This window comes from Eublepharis macularius, chromosome 2 (genome assembly GCF_028583425.1).
Source record: "Eublepharis macularius isolate TG4126 chromosome 2, MPM_Emac_v1.0, whole genome shotgun sequence".
NCBI classification, from domain to species: domain Eukaryota; kingdom Metazoa; phylum Chordata; class Lepidosauria; order Squamata; family Eublepharidae; genus Eublepharis; species Eublepharis macularius.
Genome location: NC_072791.1, coordinates 33,424,658 through 33,445,818, shown reverse-complemented (window position 1 = coordinate 33,445,818; position 21,161 = coordinate 33,424,658). Strand labels below are relative to the sequence as shown.

General features: G+C 40.4%; 1 protein-coding gene across 2 annotated transcripts in view; it reads right to left on the bottom strand.

Annotated features, from left to right (window-relative positions):
* TTC7B (tetratricopeptide repeat domain 7B) overlaps nucleotides 1–21,161 on the bottom strand; it is a 180,253-nt gene that overhangs the window by 95,541 nt on the left and 63,551 nt on the right. For both annotated transcript variants that reach the window (XM_054972775.1, XM_054972774.1), the window contains exons 6-9: nucleotides 14,640–14,718; nucleotides 14,102–14,274; nucleotides 4,916–4,979; nucleotides 2,411–2,548 (exon numbers count right to left, since the gene is read on the bottom strand). In XM_054972775.1, coding sequence (XP_054828750.1) covers nucleotides 2,411–2,548; nucleotides 4,916–4,979; nucleotides 14,102–14,274; nucleotides 14,640–14,718 — 454 coding nt within the window. The remainder of the gene's footprint in view (nucleotides 1–2,410; nucleotides 2,549–4,915; nucleotides 4,980–14,101; nucleotides 14,275–14,639; nucleotides 14,719–21,161) is intronic.

Sequence of the window (21,161 nt, the reverse complement as noted above, 5' to 3'; positions counted from 1 at the left end):
GGTTTTAAACTTCATTTGCTGCTTTATACAGAGCAAGGAGTTGGTTTTACTAATGTGGGGTTTGGAGGACTTGTTAAAAATAGAATTTTGGGATTTTTTATTTAGTATTTAATTTTAATCTTAATGGATATTATTTTTAGCTGCTTTTTTAGTATTTAAAATCTGTAAGCCATTTGTAGCAGATAGGCAGGATATAAATTTCTTAAGTAAAAGAATAAAATCATATAAATCAATGTTACTATCAAAATTTAAATGGAAATAAAGGAAATGAAAAGCAATAGTAAAGGCATTAGTGACCAGGCATGTAAGGGAAAAACAGCAGGTGTAACAGCACCAGGAGAGGAATGAAAGGGAGTATTGTATCTAGTTTTCAAGAGAAAAATAGCAATAAAATGCACAAAAAATATTTTAATTTTTTGGTGGTATCATAGAATTGGACCGTTTGATGCACCAAAAACTGAACCTTCAACAAACTCTTGTGAAAATGTTTATCGTTACTTAACAAAAACCAACACCTGCCAAAACAACAAGATTCTCTTGTTTTAAACACAGTGAAACACAAGACTACTTGCTACACAGAATCTACTGAACTACAAGAACACAATGAAAACACTCAAGTTGGTTTTTCTGTATTGTAGCAATTATTATTTCTCAACTAGGCTTTATATCACTATGGTGATGCTCATAAAATAAAAGGTCAGGTATACAGTGACTCATTGTAGCAGGGAAGCACAGAAAGCCTACTAAAGTAACAAGGTTGACAAGCAGAGTTCTACTCTTTGGAGTCCATTGGCTTCAATGGACTTACAAGGGTGTAATTCTGCTTAGAACTGCACTGTAAATCTCTCAACTCTTCGCTAATATTTACTTTAGAATTTGTGCAAGAATTTTACCCCCAAGGTATGCACCTTTATGTTGGCCAAGCACCATCTTATCATCCAACAAGGTGTGTGCATCGAGAAAATTTTCATTATAAAATCTGATCTGGACTTGGGGTAAAGGGAGCGTTTATCATGATTGTTTATTTCTGGATAAAATATTACTGGTTTGGGAGACCGTTTCATGTAATTTTAATTCAGGATCATTATTTTCAATGAGAAATCTATTCAAGGGTCTGGGGCAGCTGTTTATAAAGATAATGGCACTAAATCTGCACAGAACACAGCTCTCCCTTTAATGTAAAATTCCAAAGGGGTTGAACACAGGGGGTCAATTTTACAGCCCTCCAAAATAAATCCTTCCCTGCGTAGCCTCACTTCTCTCTCTACCAATTCCTAAAATGGTGGCAACCTAGCAGAAGAGCTCCGGATGGGCATCAGCATTAAAAAAAAAGTCTGTATTCATTTCATTTTCCTACTTTTACAGTGACAGACTGAAAATATAAAAATGTTACTCTTCTGCTGAAAACTCTGTTTGCCACTCTTCCTTGTTGTGGTCTGTTTGTTTAACAAAGTAAGGAAGGAGATCTGCAGCTTTTCCATCATTCCCTATGGGGACTTTGGGGGAGCTGTGGAGGCTTTTTTTCTCCTCCCAACCAAATGACACCAAAATTGCAAGGGAGCTACTACAGCCTTTCCACTAAAGATCACCCAAGTTTCAAGCAAACTGGCCACTGGTTTCCCCAGGCTTTCTACTTTCAGAGGGAAATCCTAACAAAGGAAGGAAGAAGGAGGCAGCTTTCTGCAGCATGGGATTGGTGAGGAATGCTCTGTACTCCTACCTTGCAAGGATCCAATTAGAAGGGAGAAATGCCATTGTCCAGGAAATCAGTAGAATCAAAGAAAAATATGTGTTCATGCTGCATGGCTGATAAGCACTGACACTCAGGAAAAAAATGATTTTGGGGAGGGGGGTGTTGTCATTCCCAAGAATCTTGTATCTGTGTTACTGTTATGGAAAATCAAGGAAATTATTTGAAACAGCTATTTCTGTGTATATCTTCAACTTGGGAATGTTGTTGTGCACACTTTTACTGCACACTAGTGTGTTATTTCTCTTTCAGCTTCCCCTCAGCTTTGAAACCTAAATTTGCATATCTAGCACAACGATTAAGTACTCAGCAAACAGTAATTTCTCACAGATATACAGTTGTGTGCAACTGAATCAAACAGTTTAATCAGTGACAACTATGCTGTATATAAGCCATGCATCAGCAGAAGGTATTTAGCCTCTTAACTGCAAGAACTACGCACCGTTCAATACTCTAGGCACCCCCCTTCTGCAGTGAGCATTACCTGCAAAACTGGTAGAAACATTCCTACTATGTCCAGGAAAATGTTAATCTTTAGTTCATTGTTACCAAGACTGCTCCTTGCAATACTGAACTGATGAATTTCTGACATCATTACATCACCCTCTAAGGAATGTCACCTAGATGAATTCAGATCTTTGGTTAGCTTTCCAAGCCTACCTCTGATAACATTTCATATTGACCTCTTCTTCCCAAGGCAATGGTAAGCAAATCGTAGACTACAGATGCGCTTTGCAAACTGATGATGCGATCGTTTCTGTGCTCTGGTATTCTGCTCAATACAGCATCGCGATTAGCCTGGGAAATGTTACCAAAAATTAGGATAAACTTAAAAGAGGTTGAATATTTCCAAAACAGACAGAGGTTGCAAAACAGAGGTTTTGCCTCAAGGCAAAATCCAATGACAAAAGCCATGTGAAACAGTTTAAAAATAAAAATAACACAACGTAAATAAAAATAACAATAACACAAAACAGCATGTAAGTATCTGAATTCTCCAGAACTCTTCAACAGGCTGGATGTTTAAAGGGAGGGACAGGAAAAGATGTTTCAGGCCCTGAACTTAAGGGCCTCCTGCTGGCATCCTGTGCAGAATGCCAGGTAGATTTGAACAGAATGGTGCTGGGTGGAGATGGTATTGGGCCACACCTTTGGCCTTCTGGAGAGATAAAGGATATTCCATGGTTTTTCTAGATAGATAAAAAGATCAGTACACAGACAATCTCATGCTCTGTGGACTCTGAAATGGCATAGCAAGTCCAAACCTCCATTGCTTGAATGATGGAACTGCATTTCATAAGCACTGCTGCATCTCAAAATCAATCATCCTGAAGACTAATACAAACGAGAACTGTAAACAAACGGAAGGTTGCCCAATAGCCTTTGTCCACAAGAACAGAAGCACATATGTCATCTCTGTGTATTCACTGAATGAAGTCAATAAGTGATGACAAACTGCTTTAAACACTTCTCTTTTTAGAGTTTTAGACATAACATTAGTTGGCAGTTTACTTTTATCTCCAATTAAGAGAGAAGAACATCACCTGGTTTAGATTCCAACAGACTTTCACTCTTTCATAACTATTTTAAATGCTGGAAACATCTTATGATTTGAATAAATAAAACCAGGGTAATCAGACACTGTTGAGGGCCAGGGAAGGAGAGATGAATTTTCACAAGTGAGGCCAGTAGGTAGAATCAGAATAATGTTTATTGCATGCAGCCAAAGGCCATCACAATTAATCCAATAAAACAAGTAACTAAAACATGAACAATAAACAATAAAACTATAATGTTAAAAACACGTATAAGTACATTAGAACATATTTGCACCTTCCTTATACACAGGTGAAGGAGCCTCAAATTGATTGCATGTACCCCGCCCCACCCCAAGAAATGTCTGGCTTCTCCATGGTGCAGAGCACTTTCCCATTGCTGCCATATGCGAATGATCATGTCTAAAAGTCCTGGGCTGAAATCTTTAACCAAACAATGATCCTACTACACTGAATAAGGGAAACACTACAAAAGTAAAACAGAAACAAAGCTCTTCAGAGCCTGAGAAGCAGCTAAAGATATGTAATAGTCAAGGAATACCACAGTGAGAAGAATTTGTACTAAGAGTGACAGTACACAGTACAAATTTTAAGTCGCTTAGAATATTTTAAAAATATTTAAGTCTCTGAGAGGTAGTAAACAGGACCTTAAACCATTTACTTTTGGGCGGTGGGGGGGGCACTACTTGAGATCTTTGTAACTGGAGATGCCAGGAGGTGGACGTGGAAGCACCTGTTGCTTGTACAGCATCTGTGCTACTGCTTTATGCTATACTACTAGTAAGACAAAGACATTCTCTTACTAAAATATAATAATGAAATACTAAGGGCCAAACTACCTATTACTTGAGAACTCTTGAATGGCTCTCCCTCAATGCTTTTTTAGGTTCAGGAAAGGGAAACCATAATTTGAATCCGCAGGGATGGGGAGGGCCTTCACCCCACCATTCTCCCAATAGAAACCCACTATGCCTAATGTGTAATTAGACTCAAAAGGAGGGGGGGGAATGGCAAACACCCTTGTTATAGCCATCCTTTTCCCCAGTACAGTACAGTACAGTACAGTACAGTACAGTAACAGCAACCTGATAGGCTACTTTTATCAAGGACACAGGGTTAGGGGAAGGAGTTAGCACAGATGTTACCATCCTGGCTTTCCACAAACTATGTATGACTGAATTGTTCAGGAAGGCTTTTTTGTTCGGGTAACAGGGCTGTGCTGTAAGGAAATGGTGCAGAGAGATAGTTTGGTAATGGGACAGGGACTGTAGACTATACTACTGGGTACTGTCTGTGGATGTAGGTATGGTCTTAATTGGGTAGTTTCCATGTTAATTAATAGGTCACATCAAATTCTTATGTTACAGTGTTGTATTCCTGTATTTGAAACAATATTGATTATCCCAGCTGTTGACTGCATGGACTCACACTGTGTAATCCACCTTGGGTCTCAGTGAAAAAGGCAGACTATAAATAATTAAAAATAAATAAATAAATAAATAAATAAATAAATAAATAAATAAATAAGTGGCAGCACATGAGACACTGGATGGTAATAACGTAACAAATGCAATATGAATAAAATTAATTTTAAAGAAATCTGACTCACCATAGATTCACTAATCAGCAGCAGCAAGAGAGCTTCTTCAGTATTCTCTTGAGGACAGAAAATGCTGTTAAAAATTGAGTATTTATTACCTTAAAAATAAAGTTAGTCAAGATACAATATTTAACATACAAGATCTCTTGTCCCCAGCAGGCCTTGCCTTCTGACACTCTAGTGACCAACAGACTAAAGAAAAAAAATTGCTGTCATCGAGACGTTACTTCTCGATGGAAGTGTCTAGGAACTGCCAGAAAGTCTATGGTAAAACCACAGATTTCTAGACATCAGTCCTCTTCAGGAACTGCTAAAAATCCCAGCAATTCCTAGAGAGATGTTATGTTACTTCTTGTTTTCCCCATGTCCCTTCCTCACCCAGTCTCCTGCTGATTGCCAGGCCAGTGCTGGCAACTCTACTGCACAGTAACCCCATCTATTTACCTGGAATTAGGGGATAACATGTGGGGGAGCCCCAAGGACTTGTGGGGGGCATCTCATTTTCTCCTTCCCCATCATGTCCTCTTTCCCTTCCCTGTTCACCCATAGCCTCTCTCTCTTTTCCTGCTTCCATTGCTCCTTCCCACCCACCTTTGTCTGCCCCCTTCTCTTTAACTCCCCCCCCCAGCAGCCTTTCTCCAATTGTTAGCAGTCGGACCTGCCCTCACGTTAACAGAAGGCTTATGAATATGGCAATATCGTTAAACCCCTTTCCTCATGTGTTTTAAACACAGAAATACTGCCTAAGCAAGGCCAGAAATGGATACCAAATCCCAGCCGGGAGCTGGAAAATTACTGACATTTGAGTCACCAGGCAAGAGTAGCTTTCGGCCCCACACCCCAGAGATGTGCAGAGATCCTAAGACAATAGAATCTACCAGGAATTCCTGAATTAATCCCCTCAACACACCCTGCTGATCTTTCCCTTATCCACTTGCAAATTCTGGGCTATTCAGGGCTCTGAAAGCCTCCTGTATCCAGCCATTGTGGTTCATCAATCATCATCAATCATCATTAATTAGTTTCACCCATAAAGGCTTAATCAAACCTTCCCAGTTTTATTGTCTCACCCCAGAGACAGCCATTAAGTTATTGTTTGGGGGCAGAAGATGCAATCCTGCCCCAGGGTATGTTCTACAGTATAACTGGACTACCTGCTGCCCCATTCAGTGTGTGATCTGGACTTAACCAAGCACAGCCTGCACATCTGAGCCCCTTTCTCTCTTCTTGCGCAAAGCACTAGATGCCGAAACTGTTTCCCTTCTGGACTGGTAACCCCCAAACCCTGAAACTCTATCCAACCTCCTCTCTGCTTTTCCTAGGAAACTCTGTATGTGTGTGCTGCACGTTCTTGTATGATTGCTTTTGATACCCCTTTTATAAAAATCATTCTATGAACACCCGCTTGGTCATTTCAAGAGTTCTCTGAGAGAAGGGACCTGGTGTACATTGGTGGAGAAGATCCCAGTTAATAATAATAATAACAACATTCAATTTATATACTGCCCTTCAGGACAACGTAACGCCCACTCAGAGTGGTTACAAAGTATGTCATTATTATCCCCACAACAATCACCTTGTGAGGTAGGTGGGGCTGAGAGAGCTCCGGAGAGCTGTGACTGTCCCAAGGTCACCCAGCTGGCTTCAAGTGGAGGAGTGTGGACCCGTAGCCTCTCCTTCCACGCTAATTCCCCCAACTCACAAGAAGACCCCCTCTCCATTTGGGTAACACTATGGCCCAGTTTCATGGAGGAGAACCTGCAAGAATTTGCAGGAAGTACTTTTCCCTGTATCCCTTTCCCCACACTATTTCCTCTTTCCCCCTCCGGGCAGCCTCTATATGCTCACACTTCCCTACGTCTTTCTCTCCTTCAAACCACTAAACAACTTACCTTTTATCAGCCTATATTTCTTAATTTGTATGAATATTAATATTACCTTTTATTTTTGCCTACATTTCTTAATTTACTTTATCTATATACTGCCTTTCTCCACAGTGGAGACCCAAAACAGCTTACATCCTCCTCCTTGCCTTATCCTGAGAGGTAGGTTAGGCTGAGAATGTGTGACTGGATCCAAGTCACCCAGTAAGCTTCCACAGCAGAGTGGTCATTTGAACCTGGGTCTCCCACATCCTACTCTAAAACTCTAACCACTACTTTACACTGGCTTGGGGGGGGGGGTTGCTGTTTAACAGTAGCAAGCAGTTGGGCTTGGGTGAATCATGCAAGTCACATGGTAACAAGTCATTTGATGGTTGCTTCTGGGCCTTGCCCTGACGAGTCCTCCTTCAAAGGCCAGGAAAGGGCACTGCTCCCTCTCTCTACCTTTTCCTGAAAGAAACCAAGCCTGAAGTACTGGCTAAACTGTTGTGATTGCCTAGGAACAGCCACTGATTGCATCTGGTTAAAGCTACAGGCACTCCTTTGATCATTTGGGGTTTTTAAACAGCACATTGCATTTTTTTAGAGTTCAGTTTTTTTCTGCAGACCAGGGACATTTTTTTCAAGTGTATAGAATGACCAGTCATGTTCATTTATTACTCCAATCTCTGGATTTAAGTATCCTCAGATCAGGGCCGCTTGGCTATTAGTATATAAAATGTCTTGACTGGAGGAAGTGATTTGCAGACAGATGCAACTTAAGAATCTCCCATTTATTAATTAAGAAGCTGAACAATTGCTATGTCTACCTACACCTACAAATCCCAGATTTCTCAACGCAGTTCTGAATCCCAGCCCATAGTCAATTCATAGTATGATCATACACAAACTTTTCCCAGCATAGCTCATGGTGTACCTCATTGCAGATATACAACCTCTTCTAAAATGTCTATGCCTGCTTGCTTGTGGTGCTGCGCAGGGACCTTGGAGGATGTTTGGACGGGCTGTGAAGATGACGAGCCAAGCTGACACTATGAAGCTACACTCCCTCCCTTCTCACTCTTAAAAGACGTTTGTCCTTCCACCATAGTAACATTTTTTGTCAAGCATAGCTGCTAAAAACAGACGTGACTGGAGGAGAATTTTGTACACGGCTCAGAGTTAATGAGCTCTTTTTTTTAACTTGAAACATCCAGGGAAGCCTGGTCTTTTTCCAGATGCCTCTTTGCCTCTTCTGATTCAGTGAACTCCCTTTCCTGATTTATTGAGACCTGTTGGATGCTTGCTGGAGCAGACATTGGAAGTTTGAAAGAGTGGAGCCAGCCCTGATTTGGAGTTAGGAGTCTGGGAGCTAACGCCATTTCTCCATGACATCACCCCACTGGTCGGCAGCCTATATGAAAGATTTCTATTTTGACTGAAGGAGCTGAGCCACCTATCCAGCTTTATTTCAGCATATTCTGGGAACTCTGTTATCTGTGGCTTCCAGTACTTCTGCTTAAACCTGCTAGCAAGTACTAGAGACAGGATATTCCCTCTCTGTCTTACTTTCTGTTCCATGCTCATAGCTTTTTAGTTCATTGTCTCTGTTGCTTACAATCTGTTGTATATTGACTATACACTAGCCTCTGACTAACAGGGCCCACCTTAGCCATTAGCTCTACGTAGCTCAGGACAGGTTGCTATAAGTGGTAGTCACAGGTGACAGTAGAATTCATTGTCTCTCAACATGATTTGAACTTCTTACTTTTCCTTCTAGGCATCTAGAATTATAATTGTCTACTGTTTTAATTAGATGCACCTGTTGAGTGTTTTCTTAAGAATGTGCTAAGTTTGTTTTAACTCTGCTTTAAGGATATTGTATTGTATATCTGTTTTAACTTCTGGGACCCTTAATTTGGAAATGGGAAAATCAAAACGCACGTATAGCTCAGGAGAACTTAAACTGATGCCTATACCAAAGCCACATGGGATAAATGATTTTTTTGCTCTCAAGTGTGGGAAGGCTAATCTGACAATTTCAGCTATCCCCACTAGCAACGGTTTTGACCCTCTTAGCTCTGATGCTGCATCACCATCTTCAGATAACTTCAAGAAGTCTTTTAACTCCGATTCATTCCATCCTCTGAGAGTCCAAATGACAGAAGAGAACATGTTGGCAGAGTATACTATATTAATATATATTACTAGTTAAATCGCATTTGGACCACACATGAGAAGTTAACTGTTTCACTTTTCAGCAAAGAGTGATTCCTGAGGGTAGGATCAGTGGGACACAGAAACCATCTCATGTAGTGTATCCTACTATTGGTGTCTAGAGTAATTTGGTCTTACAGCAATTCAGGATAACCTTTTCTATCTTCCCACATAAAGGTAATTTCCCCTTCTGGGGCAAAAATAGGATAGCTACCCAGCATCTAAGCTGCCTCTTAAAAATGCCAAAGAGCCAGACAGACCTAATTGAACCAGAAATTCTCCTGTGCAGAAAATTATTTTTAAAATATCTGTCAACCTTTAAAAGCCCCAAAGTGCAGAAGACTATTTTTAGGAACCAAACTAAGCTGTATTATTACAGCCTGATACCTTCATGGGTATTTATTCACACCCAGACAGAACCCTTGTCTGTTCTCAAGAGAAGCTCTATGGTGCAAAATTCTGAGAATTCAGATAACTCTGATAGAGAATTGGCAAGGCGGGAACCCGTGTGTTTCTCAGAATACCTAATCAGATGGGAGGAACCTGTTGTCCATCCTGTCAACTTAAGAGGCTAACCTAACACAGATGATTCCCAATGCTGATCACCAAATGTAAACTGAGGAAAAGAACCTATTGTCCTACTTCATGGCTCTTCCATTTACTGAACAAAAAGCCATTACAGCTAGACTAACAGATCCAAAGGAAACACTCCTAGGAAACCAACAGGAATAGCCCATCCTAACTATGAACAGTCCAACTGATGCTCACTCTAGTCAGATAACTTAACTAAGGGAAAAACCAGCTGAATTAAATTCACCACTGAATGACATCAAAGCAGCCTGTCCAGTTACCCTAGAACCTTCACTCTCACCTCCAAAAACTAAATTCACCCAACAGTGAACATTTGATAATTGGCAAGCAATGATGTTTTTAGAACCAGATGAACTTGGCTCTGCACAACCTATAAAAATTACACAGGTTCTAACAGTCCTTTCTTGTCGTCAAGTTCAACTGAGTAATGTCTGTGTCCTAGAAAAAATGATGGACAGAATAGATTAGATGGATCAATGACTTGCAGAGAGATCTGACAGAATTCCACTAAGAATTATGTCCTGGAATATAGAGGGCTGGAGAGGTGAACTGGCCAATCCAGATTTCAATCAGCCTTTAAGACTTTTTGATATAATTCTTCAGAAAACTTGGGTAATGAACCAGTTAGAATTTCTGGGTTATACTTCTATAGCTATTCCGGCAGTTAAAACAGAAGGCAGGCCTACAGCAGGGCTTGCATTATTTCACAGCGATGGAATATACAAAGTACAATGCTTAGCTCTGCCCCTCTTTCTGCCAGTGCCGTTTTAATTCAATCTACTGAAATGACTCTTATTCTGATTAATGTTCACCTGCCCCCTCAATTTATTACTAAGGCTTTTTTAGGACAATGGCAGCACATGGAACAATTGTGTGCAAATTTGGAAGTGCAATTTCCTGGTATCCCCCTCCTTTTACCCAGTGACTTAAGTGCCTGGCTTGGTTCCTCAGGTGAGGCTCTGATTAACTCCAAATGTTGGCCATTAGATTTGAATCCCCCCTCTCCCAATATGCTAGGAAATCAATTGGCAAATGACGAGATTATCAATGTAGCTGGCTCTTGCTTAACTAAACATGCAGCTATATTTGGGCTGACCATGATCAATGGTAATTCCCAGTTTGAGTCACAAGGCGACTTTACATACCTTTCACCTAGGGGCTGTAACCTCATTGATTATATGCTAGTATCAGCTTCTGTTAAAGAGAATATATTTGCTTTCGAAATAGGAAAGCTCTTTGAGAGTGATCATCTACCATTACAGTTAACCACAGACTTCTTTCCACTTGCAGTAAGCCCCTCTTCCATCAGTTGAGGAGACAAATTGTACAGTAAAAAAATGGAATATGGTTGATAAGGAGAAGGCTGTCGTCCAGCTTAATGCCTCCATGACAAAGGAATTTTAAAAATGATATTATCACTGCTTCCTGCCCACGGACGTGCGCTGAAAAGTTTGATCAGTTATACCACTACATCTGGTTTCCTTAGAATGAGGAATATTATTGTGAAAACTAGATGGCTTGTTAGGGATCAAGAGTTCTTGAAGATGCAGAGGTCAAGAGCTACTGGAACATTAAATGTACCAACTCTTATGCCTCTATCATCCTTTATCTAAAAGTTAAGCAGCAATATAAGGCTGTACTTAGAATGAAAAAGAGGCATATGAAATCAGGACTTGGTCCAAGTTATTGCAGGCTTCCTCTAATCATAGCAACAAAGCATTTTGGAAATTAGTTAATGGTTCTCTAAAGCATTCAGCTGCCTGGGCTAATTTAAAAATTCACCCAAGGGTTCGGGAACTTTATTATTTTGAGAATCTGTTCAATGACCGTAACTCATTTTCTATCCATGATACACTGGAGAAGCCCGGCGAGGAACTGCCTGTTTGGGTAGTTTAACTTTGTCCAGTAACACTGGACAATTGATTGATTGTTGATTACCCATTTAAGGACTGGTAAGTTGCCTGGTTCAGATTTGGTGCCAACTGATCTTTTTAAAGTTGACGGTGGTTGTTAGGCGCCTGTAATTGCTGTCTTGTTTATAGCAGTTAATACATCAGGATTAATATGTGACCAGTGGCTGTAAATAATAGTAGTGCCCGTCTTCACAAAAAACAAAGAGAGAGAGCAAAAAATAACACTGCTAATTATCATCCAATCAGTCTTTTATCTGTTCTGGGTATGGTATGATGCTATTAGTGTTAGCAGTGTACAGAATTCTCATTAACATTGTGTTAAAGTGATAACAATTAGAAATTCAAACACTTGGAAGTTAATTACAAACTCTGGCCTACAGCATCTCTAAGGCTCAAGCTGGTTAACAGTAATTTTCCAAGTTCAAAAGCCAACCGAAAAAAACAAAACACGCTTCTGAAAGAAGTTCAAACTTTGGGCAAACGTCCAAGGGAAAACAGGCCTGCGAATCAGAACACTTTGCATGATGGTGGACATGCAAGAAGGCATGAAGATGTTGGGTAAAAATACACGAAGAGATGCAGAAGATTTTCAAGTTTGAGCTGAATCCAAAAAATATGCCCTTAAATATTCTAGTGAGTAATGTTACAAAAGAACATAGAGAACTTTTCAAGTATATGGTGACAGCTGCGAGAGTACTATATGCAGCAAAATGGAAGACAGAATTTTGCCCTGATATGTCTGAATGGATAGATAAAGTGCACGAATATGCATTGGTTGGTAGCCAAATTAACTTCCTATGTCCATAATAGACCAATACTGGAATTCCAGAAAAAGGGGAAAGATTTCTTTGATTACGTAGCCCAAAGCTAAGAAAAATTAAAGAGTAGTAAATATGAAAATACAGTAATCATCATACAGAGACCATAAAAATGTTTACAAAACATGAAAGAGATGACTGATTAAAAACTACTGATATTAAATTTTAGGTATAAGAGAAGAGGGAGAGGACGACCATAAGCTAGTTGTGTTGCCACATATTTTGAATATAATTTTGTTGTAGTTTAAATTTAGTATTTTGTGTTTTGTATAAGTTTCTATGCACTTTCTACTGTTGTCTCTATTTATCTTTTCAAATAAAACTAGAAAAAGGCACTTTGCATAATGTCCACAGTATTCTAACTTGGAAAACAGGTGTTAAACTCAAGAGCGGTCACTTCTGATCATCTGATCATCTCCTCTTGAGAAGGAAATGGAATTCATAAACATAGAAGACCACAGTCATTCAAGGATTTTCTTGGTTGAAACCAATGTCTATGGCCATAACATCCTGAACATGCCCAATCTCATTGATTTCAGTTGAAACTGATTCAACAGAGCTTGCTTAAACTATTCCTGTTCAATTCAGGCATACCAGCTACATGGATCTTACATATGTAAAGGTTCAATAGAAAAGTATAGGAGTAATTCAGACAACAGAACTATCCAGGTTTGGGGTAATAAGTCAGGGTTTGTCAAATAGAGCTGTAGTGACCTGCAACCGATGTTCATCATGTGATCATCTGTGCAATCACACATGAGAACTGCATATGTGCAGGCTAGTGGCAGAACTTTGTGATGCTTATTGGAGCACAAGATACTCCCTCTCATTCCGTGTTTTTCCTGACAAAGACAACACACACTGCCCTCATATGATTATCACCCTAGTGTTCTGCAATGCCAGAATTGGTATTTTAAAAATGCAGAAATCCAGATGCTTCAGGGAACAAGCTAAAGGCCAGGATTGTAACAGGACCAGAAGACTGCAATACGGACTGCATCAATTTACAATGGAGAAGGAAATGCACAGTCATTAATGTATGTGTTTTATCACATTACCATGTTGCTCAAGTATTATAGTATCTAGTGAATGTGCATTATGGTAATTTTTAACCTAATATCCTGAATAGTTCTGACTAACCTGAGCTTGTCAGAGCTTGGAAAATAAGCAGGGTCAGCCATGGTCAGTACTCGGATGGCAGACTGAGGAAGATCAGGGTTGCTATGTAAAGAAAGGCAATGGCAAACCACCACTGCTTATCTCTTGCCTTGAAAACCCCATGAGGGGTTGGACATAAATTGGGTTGCGACTTGACAGCGCTTAATTAATTAGCTGGTGTGGTACAGTGGCTAGAGTGACAGACTAGGATCCTGGCAACCCAGATTTGATTCCCCACTCTGCCATGATAGTTGGCTAGGTGGCCTTGAGCCAAGTCACATATTCTCAGCCTAACCTACCTCACAGGGTTGTTGTGAGAGAACAAATGGAGGAGAGGAGAATGATGACAGCCACTTTGGGTTCCCAGTAGGGAGAAAGGTAGGATATCAATGAAGTAAAATAAATAAATATATCAAATAGATGCTATTCCTAATGATACAATAAACCCATGTCTAATTGTAGACATTCAAACGGTATCAAGAAAAAAGTTTTCATTCAGTCCAACAACAAGGAAGTAGATTTCCTCTAAGAAGTTATTTCCCTATTTTTATTATCATTTCATTATTATTATTCCAGTAGAATGCTATCACAAAGCAAACCAATCTATTATGTCAAAAAATCAATGGGAAAACTTACTTTTCTCCAGAGTATACGCGTGGTCTTCTGCTAAGGGCATAATTTTTAGTGTTCGCACCTTTCCAAAGGGGATCATCCAAGGGCGACTGATGAGGAGGATCATCCAGCGGGTTCCAATAACTCTGTTCACACATGCCTCTCAACAAGATTTCAGCTAATTGCCTTGCTATTGTCTGTTAACACAGAACCATATTTCTTCCCATTAAGCGTATACAAAACCACCCCAGATTTCAGAACTCGAAACATTAATCAAATTGTATAAGATTTTGCTCCTAAACATGAAACTCAGTAGGCTATTAATATAAGTGCTCAAGCAAATGTGCCATCAGCAAAACACATATTGGACTTCTCTGAATTACTTATTTTTATTTTAACATTGCATTAAAATGTGTGCTGACAACTCAATATTCTGTAATAATTTTATCTTTTAATGTGGTATCAGGATAACAATGCACGAGGTATGAAAGGCTTACAACCAATTATACAATTTTTCATTAAGTGTAAACAGTTGCAATTAGTTGTAGATGCAAAAACTTACCATTCGTAGGTTTTGTGTAGTTCTTGTTTCAACAGCTCTTAGAATCTCTCTAAATCTACCGACTCCTCTTGTCAAATTCCTGTACATATACATAGAGTTCAACAATATTTCCAGCTAATACATTGAAATTTAATTCTTTTAATATTTGTGGTTTAAGAAAATAGTGAAATAAAAAAGCATTAAATGTGATTCATTCTTTATCCACTCTTGTAAAAATAACTTCTCTTACAAGCATAAAAAAATTAGCTTCATTAAACTTCAAATGTAAAATATATTTTCAGGGAAAATAAGCAGTACTGCAACACCAGAATTTTTTCTTCTCTTGCTTCTATGGACTGTCACAGGTACTCCTCTAGAAAGTAGGTTATGAAAATCAAAAGTTAGGCCCCCTCTCCCGGTAATAAGCTAAAGCAACTATAAGGTTGAACAGACATGAAATGGAAAATGAAAAGCTAGATGACAAACAGCCTTCCAAAAAACAGTTTTAAAATAAACTATTTTTTTCAACAGTGAAGGGTTTAAAATACAGATAGGGTGGTTGAGCAGAAGGGAATTACGTATTTTAATTCACTTTTACTTTCTTCTAGTGAAAACAGACCTTTGGCCATTTCTTTCTCCAAAAATCAGGCATTCCCATTTTTACTGAATAAAGGGAAATAAATGACCGAATGAGCCCAAGAAGTGCATGTCTTAATCCATATAATCTTCCCTTTTCTATAAATCAAATGAGCCTCAGAGATATTAACACCGAAGTTAATATGTTTTGCAGTCGATAAATACGGTTAGAGGAGGCAGCAGGTCTTGAGAGCCAACTTTTCAATCAAGTTGCCATATGTGATTTCTTGACATTAGCCTGTCAAAACGAGAAGACCTTTCACTACAATCCATAAATAGATGCAAAATACCATACACTATTCTGCATCCATACCTACTAATGTAAAAGTCATTATTTTGCAAAGGATCTAGTGTAATGTTGTGGTTAGTATGTTGGATTAGAACTCGGGAAGCTCAAGTTCAAATACCCACTTAGCCACGAAAATAGTTTCAGGTGGTAGTCTGATTATAGCAGTAGCAGAACAAAAGTCAAGTCCAGTAGCATCCGAAAGACCAATTTTGTTGATAAGATGTATTGGTCTTAAAGGTACAACTGTACTAGAATTTAGTTCCATTTAGCCATGAAACTCACTAGAATTATCCAGCAAACTGATATGACTCATCTTGTAGTCCTATTTTATGCCCTTTTCTAACCATGATCTACAATATAGTCTGTTCTCAAATTATGACTATTTACTGCTCTACATAGTGAATCAACAGTAGCATAGATGTTCATTTTCCATCTTACTGAAAAACTCTATTTTGCCTAATAAATACTGTCCTTCCTTATAGAACCACTGGATAGCTATAGCTTGGTCTTATGCATATTCACTTACAGGCAAGTCCCAGTTTGTTTAATAGGATTTATTTCCAAATATGCAATCATAAGAAGTAAATAATCTTGCTCAGTATCCTTGCACATGTACATAGAAAGTGAAACAAATCTATCTCTAAGCAGATATATACAAGCCAAACAACAAAATGTTTTTACATTATGCTCCAAAAAACATAACAGGTTGCAAACCAGTAAATTTTAATCTGTATAGCAACAAGATGATATGCATAATTGTACATGAAATGTATGAATTTCAAAGATAGGAAACTTGAGTTAAGTAAGTCTCTTTCTTAGTGATTTAAGTCAATCTACTCTGTCAGTCTGTCTTTCAGATTAATTGTTATAAGTCTGCATCAACATTTCCAAATCCTGGTAAGGTTTCTTCTATAGTCTGCAGCACTCATGAGGTGGATCACCAACTTTTGGTTCTTTCCTCTGATTTAATTTCCACAGATATTGTGAGTGTTCAGTGAGCCATTTACTCAAAAGTCAATCACTATTCCCATCTAAGAAACAGTTTCTTAAATATTAATCTCGCATTGCCCCATGAAAATGAGCTACAAAATGGCTGACTGGTTATTTGCACACACCCTGCCTCCTGGTTGCCCGATGCTGTTTTGAGTCAGATAAACAGCATAGAGAGAAGGCAGCAGCCCTTCCTACACCTGCGCCATAGTTGTCCTAACCTGAATCAGGCCCCGACAGCACAGTTAAAAGGAGCTGCACTTCTGCAAAATGGCAGGATGTCCCCGGAAAAACTGGAGTGGTGCACAAGATCACATGCTACCTTCTGCTGGAATGTGAATACCCTCCCCCCTCCCCCGCAACCCCCCCCCCCCCCAGGTTTTAACTACACTTAATTCTTACACTGGCACTAATTAAATTTAGAGCTATCAGGATTCTTACTCAGAGCATGAACTAAAAACAGGTTCAAAATGGGACTTTCAGGCCCTGGGTTAAGCAAAATACTTTGGTTATCCTTTATAGCTGATTAACAACTTACTACTAACGTTTATGCAGGGATGGGAAACCCATGTTCCAGAAAAGAGGACATGAGAAATAATGCAGTCTTGCAGCCTATTTCCAACTGCTCAACCATGTTTAAACAGAAAGAAAAAAAATTCAATGCCAACAATAGCCAGAGAACCACACAGGGAAAATAAAAGCGGCAAACTAAAAGGGACTTTAAATATACTCCCCAGCATATTTCACAAAACATCTTTTTCAGAGGCAACTTTAAATATCAATACACGTAGAATAAAAATAACAAGAGAACTATGCAATTCAATGAAAGCTGCAGATAACACTAATAAAAAAGCACAAACTTAATAAATATGATATAAAGTACTGTTTTAACCGCAGCATATTAATATAGTATTTAAATGCCCCTTTATGTAAAACATTTAAAAGACTAAGGTTTATCAACTAGGCATTTGTTTGTTTATTATTCAGACCAAGGAGGAGGGAATAGCAAGAGGATTGGGCCTAGCTCAGAAGTTAGACTTTTCTTGTTCTCTCCTTCAGTCACCAGCTCACCTCATGTACTTTCTCACTCTGCTTCAACCTCCAAAAGATCTCTCTCTCTCTCTCTCTCTTGCATTTGCCTATCAGCCGCCCTTTCCTAGACCTCCCTCTGGCTCAGTCTTCCCTTCCCAGAGCAGTGACAAATATTCAATCTAGTTCTCAGTGCAGCGATAAACCTGGGTCTGGCCTGTACAATTTCTAACTGTAAACAGCAGCCCATGTGGTAGAATGTTCCTCTGTGAAAAGAGGTTTCTACATAGAAAGCATCAGGAAGAAGGCTAAGCTAGAACTCTTCTCTCTAGTATCTGTTTTTCTAGGTATAGCTCCATATAAGAACCACCAACATGTGTACTACTACAACACTAGGGTGGGGAATCCCCTGCTCCCACCTCCTCCTCCCCCCTGACCCCACATACCTGGCCAGCAGGAGGGCATGCCCCCCTGGGATGCCCCCCCGTAGCGCAGCACACCCCCAGGCGGTACAGAGCACTCCCACGCCCCACAATGGCCTCATTTCAGGCCGAATCAGGCCCACAGAGGGGCAATTCAGCCCTTTGGCGAGCACGGGAGCGCACACCGGGTGATATGCGCTCCCACGTGATGACATCACTTCCCAGAAGTGACATCATCACACACGCCGGGAGCATGCACACAACAAGCAACAATGGAGACCACGGAGAGTGAGTGCCAGGTTCCCAGTTCCCCGCCAGGGGACTCAAGGTCTCTGGCAAACCTATACAACACTGGTTTGCCACTTCAGTCTCAGTTCCTTCCCACTCTCAAAGATGCGGTCTCTTCAATGGCCTTTTTTTCTTTTTGCACAACAAAAGGACCTTTTGGCACACAAAAAATTGCAATCCTATTGTCAAAGATGTCTGAGGCGGTCCTTTGGGGCATGCAGTGTATGCAAGAAAGAAAAGGGGGGGAAATGAATAAGAAGTAAACCTTAAGCAAGTAGAGCGGTTTTGCTGTTGGCTTCACCCATTACCTAGCTAAGCTTCTACAATTCTAGGAACAGGTTGGCTAACCGATAAGGAGATAATCATACAGTGGGTTGTTAAGTTCCTTTCAGACGCCAAAAAATTAAAATCATTTCATTTTCATACATGTGGTGAAGAATGCCCAGGACTAGTGATTAGAATGCTAACCCTCCAAAATTGCTTTTATAGCTGTGAACTAGACTATGCCTAGACCCTAAACAGAAATGAGAGACTGCACCTATGAATCATTTTCTCTCCCTGGTACAACAATTACTAATAAAATACCAAAAATTACTACTAATGTGGTACTGTTGAGCTTCTGGTAAATAAGATTCGCAGTTTACTGTCACTTGTTCCACACAAACATTCTTCCCAGTAAAATAATAGGTTGCTCAGAAACAACAGGTCTCATGCCACAGCTAAAGCTCTGGGACTGGGTTTCATTAATATGCTAATAACAGCCTGCTGTACATTTTATTAACTGAACAGCCAGGAGAGGGAGTCAGCGTTCTGCACCATTCTCTGGAAATAGGCCAAATGAAGGGTTTTAACAAGTCAATGTTGAATTCACAGAAAGCTAAAATTATGCTGGTTAGGTGGTCAGATATTCTGGGCACAAGGGAACTATCCATCTGTTATCAATGCTGTGTGTCTTATTGGGAACAGTCCTGGGTTTGGTGTTACTTTTCAATAAACGCATTCTGGTAGTAGCCTGGAGTGCCTTAATCAGTTATGTTTGGCTACCTCCACTCCCAGACAATTAGAACACTGCAATAGTTATTCACAGCTTTATAAATTACTAGCCTCGTGTGTTCTATATGAGGCTGCCCTTGAAGACTATCTAGATATAGCGCTAGCAAAGAATGCCACCGCCTGCTTTTTGGCAGGTATAGGAAGAGGAAGATGGTGAATATCTAGCCACTGCTGTGCTAGGTTGCAACAGCTGGCACTGAGTTTCCTGGATAACTTAAGGCCCCACTCCCAACTTTGATTTTTAAAGTCAGAGATCTATGAATCCCTGTGTTTTCTCAACTTTTTTTCCCATGGAGGAACCCCTAAATTAATTTTTCAAATCTTAAGGAACTTTTACCTATGAAAATGATTACAGGTTAGAAAAAGCTGGTGGCGAGGATCACAATTAAATTACTGCTAAATTCTTGTCAAGAAAATTTATTTGTAAAAAACCGATTTACATATATATTATGTACTAGCGATAAGGCCCATTGTTTGGGGAAAATACAATGGGCCATAGCAGTGCTCCCTAGGGTTGCCAGCCTCCAGGTAGTGGCTGGAGATCTCCCGGAATTACAGCTGGTCTCCTGGCTACAGAGATCAGTTCACCTGGAGAAAATGGCTACTTTGGGGGATAGACTCTATGGAATTATGCCATGCCAAGGTCCTTTCCCTCCCCAAACCCCACTTTCTCCAGGTTTTTCCAGGTTTCACCCCCTAGATCTCCAGGAATTTCCCAACTTGGAGCTGGCAACCCTAGTGCTCCCCCCCCTTTCTCTGGGGCATCAGTTGAAGGGGGGGATCAGGGAAGAGATCAGGGGCTCCCTCCTCCTCCAGCCCCTCAGCCATTGCTTGGTTTGAGCACAGCCCTCCCAAGGCCCCACAGAGGCAGTGGGGAGCCCCCAGGCCCCTGTGGAATTTTGGAAGGGCCTTGCTACCATGCTGAGCCTTCCTGCAGTGGCAGCGGGCTCCTCGGAAGCCCTGAGGCAGCGGGAAGGCCCAGCACCACGGCACCAGGCCTTCCCGCAGCCACGCTGGGCCTTTCTGGGCCTCTGGAGGGCCCAAGGAGGCAGCAGGGAGGCAAACCATTTTACCCCCAACTCACTTCTTAGCCATGTGTACTGCACCTGCACAGGGATAAGCAGTGAGTCGGAAGCATTTTTCCTGTCTTTTTTGTATTATCTAATCTTATTTTCCAACTATCAAATTATCAAATTAAAATAAAGTTCACATCCAAAGTCAATACATAGTTTACTTTCAATGTAATATTTGGACTTGTTTATTTTGTTGAATTTCTGGCCAATTCCTCGCAGAACCCCTAACAATGTTTCACAGAACCCCAAGGTTGCACAGAACCTGGTTGGAAAACACCGATATAGTTCCAAGGGTGTCATATGAGCCTACCTGCCTCTTAAAGGAATCTCCAAGGATCTGGCACTAAGTGGCCTCCATTAGAGATCTGCAGCAAGAAGTGTTTGGCTTAGTGCTACGGGAGCAAACTCCCTCAGAAAGTAGATGTTGGGGCTAGAGGGTGTCGGTGCTTCTGGTTCAGCTGCTGGCTGTGGATGCTGATCCCTGTGCTCTTCTGAGTCAAGTCTGGCTACACAAGGCTCCTCTCCTCCTGAGGAGTCAGGAGTCAGGGTTGGCTACACGAGGCTCCTCTCCTCTTGAGGAGTCCTCACTATCACTGAGCCCCATGACAATCACATTTTCCAGCTACCAGAAGAAAATAGCTCCAACTACATTGAGCAATGAGAGGTTAACCAGGCTCCCCTCTCCTGATGTCTTGACTGCTGGAAAGAGGCAGCAGGCTTTATTTTCTAGCATCCAGCTCTTCACTCTCCTGGTAGATGGTCA